The sequence below is a fragment of the Nicotiana tabacum genome, chromosome 13 (genome assembly GCF_000715075.1).
Source record: "Nicotiana tabacum cultivar K326 chromosome 13, ASM71507v2, whole genome shotgun sequence".
NCBI classification, from domain to species: domain Eukaryota; kingdom Viridiplantae; phylum Streptophyta; class Magnoliopsida; order Solanales; family Solanaceae; genus Nicotiana; species Nicotiana tabacum.
This window is the reverse complement of record NC_134092.1, coordinates 84,272,496-84,281,041: the sequence shown is the minus strand read 5'-3', so window position 1 is coordinate 84,281,041 and position 8,546 is coordinate 84,272,496. Positions and strand designations below refer to the sequence as shown.

The 8,546-nt window shown below is 42.1% G+C and overlaps 1 protein-coding gene across 1 annotated transcript; it reads left to right on the top strand.

The window, feature by feature from the left end:
* The first annotated feature begins 7,666 nt into the window (after positions 1-7,666).
* LOC142168201 (uncharacterized) lies at positions 7,667-8,179 on the top strand. Its single transcript, XM_075228857.1, has one exon. It carries the CDS (start codon positions 7,667-7,669, stop codon positions 8,177-8,179), a length of 513 nt encoding a protein of 170 aa, XP_075084958.1.
* Positions 8,180-8,546: the final 367 nt, after the last annotated feature.

Sequence of the window (8,546 nt, the reverse complement as noted above, 5' to 3'; positions counted from 1 at the left end):
GAAGCCCACAACTTAGTAAAAACAACAATCTCATTTTTTTTCGAGAAAGAAATCAGACTTGTATTGCAGCTATACTATGAAGAGGTAAAATCATAATTTTTGCAAAAAATGAAGTACTGTCGCTTTAAAGGATTTTCAACAAAATGATCTTTCTTTAATTCTTCAAATCAAGGTATATCTTGGGCTCACTTTTACAAACACCTCTTAGAATTACACCTAGCCTCTAAACCAAGTATTTTATAACGCAAACTCTTTTTCGCATGCTTTACAAATATGGACCATTCACATACATGTTTCAAAACTCTTTCAACGTATCTTTAAACTCCTTTATAAATTAACACTCCTCTTAGTATCGCATCCCTTTTGACACTCTCCCTTAGATATATAGTAAGTCATACTCTTTATTAGTAATTAAACAAAGTACAAATAACCTATTCCTTAAAATTAGTCTAAGTCCTATGAAGGAGATTTTAAGGGGTGCCTAATACCTTCTCCTTAGAAGAACAAGAACCCTTACCCATAATCTTACCGGTTAGCAGACCCATAAAGAATATGACTTAGTAATTGAATAGGTACCCTAGTATACCTTTAAATTTTAGGTGGTGACTCTCTTTTATCAAAAACAGAGAAACCATAAGTTGAATCTTATTTTCACTACTACAAAAGAGGGTACAACAACATGGTGACTCTGCTAGGGAATTTCACACTAAGGTTCTGACCTTAGAAGATTTAGACTAATTTGGCCTCTAGATTTATTTGTACATTTCTTCAATTGTAGATAAAATTGTAATTACATGCTTAGCTGCTTTATTTGCTCTTTATGCTTATTATCATGATTAGTGATACTACACCCTTGTTTGTTACTACTTTATATACACTGTCATCACATTTGTTCTTATCGAGTCTTGGCCAAACACTATCACACACAATGGCATGTGAGGGTTGTCTTTTACACCCATCCGAATCTTGTTTTCAAAATTCTCTAGTTTAAGAGAATGGCTTTGTCAGGTCAACTGACGTAACTTCAACCAGCCTTCAGTCCAATTAAAAAGTAGGAAACACACTACTTTAGTAAAATAGGTCATACTGTATAAACCTTAGGTGAGTCGGGCACCGACACACAATTAGGAAAGCCACCCTAACGCAAACGGGTCATGCACCTAAACGACATGACTTATGTGGAAAGACAAACAAACTTGATACGACACTTAAAGATCCGAAGCAAACACTTACCAAACATCTTTCTTTTACCCACCTCAGAAGATGGAAATCAAGCGAAACATCCCTGAGATTAGAATGGTAATGGGAGCACCACATAAATTGAAAGAGTGGTGGAAGAGAATTTTGGCCCATAGGCATTATGACCAGATCGTTCCACTCTTCTTGTAGCCTTTTTATCCTGGGAATTGGAATATGCTCATTGTACTCATCCTTGTATACCACTGTCCTTGTCCATAGAGGCACATCTTGGATCTTCTCGAACTGTTTGAGGACCCGTAGGGGTGAGTATGGTTGAATACCTTCAAGTCCGATCAACTCAATGAAGTATTTTTGAGGATTCATCAAGATTGCCCTTCCACCTAACCTGGATAGCTTCCAGTTGATACATTCCCCACTCAGGTTGATCAGCATTTCCTACACTCTTCTTGCCCATGTGGGGAGACCCTAGGATAAGAATGATCCAAGAAGAGTTGAACGATCTGGTCACAATGCCTATGGGTCAAAACTCATGGTGTACTCCTGAGTATTACGTCTGGATCAATGAGGAAGAAGAGCTAACCCGGCCAAGCAGAGAGGGTATAACCTGGTTAGAGGACGTGATGGTTGCTTTACAAATTTACCATTAGATCCTTCCACATTACCTTGTGACCACTTCAATGCACCGTCAAGTAGTCCCAAGATCCATTGACCACATGTTGCCACCAGCTGAAGACGATGATCGGATAGTGGAGTGCATCCAAATAGAGTCTAGCACAGAGCCAAAAGAATATCCGGAGGAGGAGTCAGAGTTCAACGATGACAAGGAAGAGTTTGAGGAAGACCAAGAGGAGGATCTGGAAGAGGATCTAGAAGAAGATGAGGATATGGGAAACGACTCAGGGGATGATTATTAGAGTTGGTTGATTTCCCTTTATTTCCCTCTTTGTACCCTCATCTCCAGTTCTCACTTTACTTTCCAAAGGGGCAAGTTGTCCAAGCCCATGCAATTCTATGAAGCAATGATGTAATCTTTGTTCCCACTTGTATTAGTCCAAATTATCATTAAAAACAAGTTGCTTCGGATCTAAATTTGTCAAGTCTAAATATTTGTCAAAAATCTACGATTTAGGCTTACCTCCGGCAATGAGAGGTCCCTGCGAATTCTAGTAAACGCGTTAGCCTTCAGGCATAAATTAATTTCTCTTTGTGATTTCCTACTTATATAAATGAAAAAACTGACTCTTGTTAGTGTCGACGAAAACTGGCAGAACCACCATAAAATTTATGGTCAAAAGGAAAGATGCCAGCCGCAGAAAACCCAACTGAACATGCTCCGGTCATAGCCGACAGCCCGAGGCGATCGAGGGAAAATGACGACACAAGGAATAATGAACACGTGGCCCGGATGGCCCAGGAAATGAAGTCTTTAAGGGAGGAGGTACATCCTATCAGGGAACTATCGCACCTGGCCGTGACAACAGTTCTTCAACCACCTTGATTCCCTTCTTTGGATTCACTCCCAGACCATTTTCCTTCCACATCGCGCCAAAACAACAATACCCCAATTTCAGCTCTTACCACTCAAGTCATACCTCCAGTAACCCTCACTAACCCATCGAATTCCCCCATCCACACTTCCTACGTACCACAGTACATTCAGACACCACAAAACCCGCCTATCACCACTATTTCCACTCATACCCCTCCTCGTGACGGGATCACTTTTACTACCAACCAGCACATACATGTGGCATATGTCGCCGCCCATGAGAGGTACGTTCCCCCTGTATATGCCATTTTGGAAACCTACTTTTATAGCACCTATCATGGTCAGGGTACTTTATGAGATTGACCAATATGCCGAGATGGAGAGGAAAGCCAGGCGTAAGGAAGAAGAGTTAGTATCTGAGAAGTTGCAAATTTTGAGAAGGAAAATGAAGAGCCTCCAAGTTGCCCGAGGAAGCGAAAGTTTGGACTATGAGCATCTGTGTATTCATCCACATATGGATATGCCAGTAGGGTACAAATCCCCAAAGTTTGATACCTTCGATGGGACAGGCGATCCTCACGCACATTTGAGGGCATATTGTGACAAGTTAGTCGGAGTGGGGAGGAATGAGAAGCTAAGGATGAAGTTATTTATAAGAATTTTGATGGGAGAAGCACTCACCTGTTACACTCGACTGAATCCGTGAAATTGGACAAATTGGCAAGATATGGCGGAGGACTTCATGAATCATTGTCTATTCAACAGAGAGATCACTCCCGATCCATTCACACTGGTGAACCTATAGAACAACCATCAGAGTCATTCCAGGAATACACACATCGGTGGAGATCAGAGGCCGCCAGGGCACAATCTCCACTGGACGACAGTGAATTAACCATGTATTTCATCGGAGCCCAGGAAGGGATATACTTCAAAAGGATGATGGGAATGCTGGGACAAAAATTGGTCAAGATGGGAGATTTCTTAAAAGAGGGCATAAAATTGGGTAAAGTACAATTCATGGCAGCATTGCAAGCGGCCAACAAGGCCATTAAATCAGGGTCAATCGATAGCGGAAAGAAGAATAAAGAGAAGGTCTCAGCAGTCGTCCCTTACTATCAACCCAACTCACATCACGTAAGCACTTCTTATTCTCCAAACAATCATTCACCACTATCCACTTATTCTCCAGTCTATAATACCCAGCCATATTACCACCCTCAAATGCAATAAAACCCTCCTCAAGCCAACAATAATCAAAACCCACAATGACCATATGCTCCTGTCCAAACAACTACTCACCAAAACCGACCTGCTAATGCACCACACCCTCGTCCAAATTTTGAAGAACGGGGTCCTAGAAATTATACCCGATTGCTGAGCCTCTGGCCCAATTGTTTGAGAGATTGAGAAGAGGGGGATTGATATATCCAATTGAGGGAAGGATTCCTGAATACCCCTTCGAGTATTTTGATGCCACTAAAAGATGCGTGTACCATTCCAATGTACCTGGGCATGATACTGAAGATTGTTTTAAGATGAAAAATGAGATTGAAACACTAATCAAGAGCGAAGACATCCAGTGCACTCCGGCACCAACCAATGTGAATCTCAATCCGCTGCCAAACCAGTGAAACCAGGGGGTTAACATGATCACATTGGACGAAGAATATGACCTAAAGGGAACGATTGTCACTATGGGAAATACAGAAGCCGCCAGGATCCCTCCTCAAAGAACTCCAATGATTATAGTACAAGTGAAACCTATAGTGACTGTTCAGACTTATCAGTGACAATTTGAAGTTGCTACAAAATACAAAGAAAGTCGGGAGTACAAAACCTTCTCATGGACGTACCAGTAAAATGGAAAGGCCAAAATGATAGACTCTGCCGTAGCCCATGGTATGCCTAGGTCTGGGAGATGCTATGCTCCTAAAGATGTCAATCGAAGGAAACTAGGTAGAGAGAGAAAATTCAAAGAAGGATCATAATAGACCCATAAGACGCTGAGTTTTGGAAGAGAATGTCAAGCAAAGAGTGTTCTGTGGAGGAGCAACTGTAGAAAACTTCAACGCACATATCAATCATGGATCTTTTATTGATTTCTAGCAGTCATAAGGATGCCCTATTTAAAGTACTAAGTGGGGTGAATGTACCAAGTAACACCACTAGTGAAGCACTGGTCGCGACAATTGGGAAAATGGTCAAAAAACATGATCAGTTTCAGAAGAGATGGACTTCCTGTTGAAGGCTCAAGTCACAACAAGGCTCTTCACACCACTGTCAAATGTGGGGACAAAGTGGTGTCCCGGGTGTTAGTCGATGGAGGGTCAAGAGTCAACATTTTTCCGTTCTCCACCCTACGGGAGTTAGCGATTAATTTGAGGGAAGTTAAGGAAAGCCACGTGAGGGTGAGAGCCTTTAATGGTTCGCCAAAGGACGTTATTGGAGAAATATATTTGGCCTTGCAGATCGTGCTGGTCAAATTCCTCTTCATACAATTTCTTGCTAGGTAGGCCCTGGATACATATGGCAAGGGCCGTGCCATCCACTTTGCACTAATGCATGAAATTTCAGTGGGGATGTCAGGATATTGTGGTTCATGGCGAGTGGGATCACTTGGCCTATTTGGAGTATGATGTTCCGTTCATTGAAGGGCTAGACGGAGTTGCTTTCCATTCAATGGAAATCATGCAAACTACCAAAATAGAAAAGATTGAACATAATTTGTTAATGGAGTCACCGTATTGATCTAAGATGGCTATGATGGAGATGATGAAATATGGATATAGGCCAGGAACATGGCTGGGATCCAAGTCGGATGGAATCAAAGAGCCAATTGAACATATCAGGCAGAAAGGAAGGGCCGACATAGGATATCAGCCTCCGAAAAGGAAAGCTCATGTCGTTCGCTCCGGGAAATAGCTTTTTGTGCCAGATCATGTTAGAAGTCCGTGATAGAGTTCAGTACGTGAAGATGATATCATCGACGGCATGAGAAAGTTATTCATGAATATGATTGAAGAATGCTGTGAAGGGACTGGCATCAAGACACCGACTACCAGGGATTCCGAACAAGGGGAAGAGCTGCGGAATTGGACCGCCAGTATGAATTTGTAAAAGTTTCCTTTTCAAAAATGCACGGTCAATTAAGGCATCCACCGTGTCTGTACCTTTTTGTAATTTGTGTCTTTTGAATGCTTAAGACGTTCCTCTTTTGATGAAATAAAAAGAATCATTTCTCAAATATTGTAACTTTATTTATGCTTTATTTATACTTAGCTTTTATTTTAAGTAATAAAACTGCTAAAAACCCGCATTCCGCGATTATGACATGTAACGATACCATTGAGCGCAATGACCCGGATTATGAGGAGTATAATGCCCGACAATCTCCGGCAGGAGATCGAGTAGTTGAAGAGTCAGAAAAAACCTAGTCTCGAAGAACGGGAGTGGTCAATCTTGGAAGTGAAGAAGATGTAAAAGAAACCAGAATCAACATTCACCTAGAAGTCGAGTAGAAGGAAAAACTGATTGAGCTCCTCCGACAGTATATCGATGTGTTCACATGGTCGTATAATGACATGCCGGGATTAAGTACTGACATTGTCTCGCATTGACTGCCCACTGATCTTGCATGACTGTCGGTCAAGCAGAAACCCAGGAAATGCAAACCTGATTTAAGTTTGAGGATTAAGGAAGAAGTGACCAAACAAATAGAAGAGAATGTGGTAAGGGTCACCAATTATCCAAGCTAGTTGGTAAACATCGTCCCAATACCCAAAAAGATGGAAAGATCAGAATATGTGTGGACTACCGAGATCTCAACAAAGCTAGTCCAAAGGACAATTTCCCCTGCCAAATATCCACATCCTCGTCGACAATTGCGCGAAGTATGAACTGCAACCATTTGTGGATTGTTTCGATGTACCACCAAATATTAATGCATGAGGAAGATGCAGAGAAGACGGACTTCACCACACCTTTGGGAGTTTATTGTTATAAAGTCATGCCATACGGTCTCAAGAACACCGGCGCTACCTACATGAAGTCCATGACGACCCTCTTTCATGATATGATTCAAAAGGAGATTGGAGTGTATGTGGATGACGTCATCAAAAAGTCTCAAAAGAGTTTGGAGCACTTGAGGAAATTTTTCGAAGTCCTGCGAAGGTACAACTTGAAGTTAAACCCAACAAAGTGCACGTTCTGAGTCCTCGCCGGAAAACTGTTAGGCTTCATTGTAAGAAGGAAGGGAATACAACTAGACCCATCAAAAATCACGGCTATTCAGGAATTAACTCCACCAAGGAGCAAGAAAGATGTCATAAGTTTCCTGGGTAGATTGAATTACATCAGTCGCTTCATAGCCCAGTCCACGGTAATCTGCGAACCCATTTTCAAGTTGCTGAAGAAAGATGCTGCCACAAAGTAGACAAAAGAGTGTCAGAAAGCCTTCGACAGAATCAAGGATAATCTGTCAAATCCACCAGTGCTGGTTCCCCCGAACAAGGGAAACCATTGTTGCTCTACTTGTCATTCTTGGATAATGCCATCGACTATCTGTTCGGACATCATGACGAAACTGGGAGAAAGGAGCAGGCCATTTAATACTTAAATAAGAAGTTCACGCCATTCCAGGCCAAGTATACTTTGATAGAACGCACATGTTCTGCTCTGACTTGTGTTGCCCAGAAACTAAGGCATTACATGTCGGCATACACTATGCATCTGATATTTCAACTCGACCCGCTCAAGTACATCTTCTAGAAGCCGATGCCTATCGCAAAGCTAGCTAATTTGCAAATTCTCCTCAGTTAATTTGACATTGTGTATATCACTCAGAAGGCTATCAAGGGGCAAGCTTTAGTTGACCGCCTCGCAGAAAATTTGGTGGATGGGGATTACGGCCGCTTACCACGTATTATAGTGTTATTTGCTGGAGAAGATATTGCATAATCGTACCCTGAGTGGAGAATGTTTTTCGATGGAGCAGCACACTTCAAAGGAGTTGGAATTAGGGCAGTCCTGATTTCAGAAACTAGACAGCATTATCCAGCATCGGCAAAGATAAGATTCCCTTTTACCTATAATATGGCCGAATACGAAGCATGCATCCTTGGGATTAGAATGGCATTCCACTTCAACGTCAAAGAACATTTGGTCATAGGAGACTCCGATATATTGTTACACCAAGTCCAAGGAGAATGGTCCATAAAGAATGTCAAGATACTTCCGTACATGCACTGCATAAAGGCGCTATGCAAGCAGTTCATGAAGATTGAGTTCAAGAACCTCCCTAGGATTTGGAATGAGTTCGCCGACGTCCTTGCAACCCTATCATCTATGATTCAGCATCCGGACAATAACTACATCGACCCTATCGAGGTAGAGATCAGGGATCAACATGCCTATTGCTTCCATGTAGATGAAGAACCAGATGGTAAACCATGGTATCACGACATCAAGAAATTCTTTGCAACCAGATAATAACCGAAGAATGTTACTAATGGTCAAAAGCAAGCCTTTAGGAGGCTGGCAAACTACCTTTTTCCTCAACGGGGAAGTCCTGTACATGAGGACCCTAGATTTAGGTTTGTTGAGATGTGTAAACGCTGCTGAGGCAACCAGACTATTGGAGGAGTACATGCAGGAACGTACGGACCCCACATGAATGGGTTCACATTAGCTAAGAAGATCTTGAGAGCTGGATACTTTTGGATGACTATGGAAAACAACAGTATCCGCTATGTGCATAAGTGTCACTAGTGCCAGATTTACGGGGATTTCATCCGGGTTTTGCCAAATGAGTTACACATAATGGGTTCACCTTGGCCGTTTGCCGCTTGGGGCATGG

What these genes read in the sequence shown, in the direction of transcription:
- LOC142168201 (XM_075228857.1), top strand. Translation starts at nt 7,667, where the DNA reads ATGTTTTTCGATGGAGCAGCACACTTCAAAGGAGTTGGAATTAGGGCA.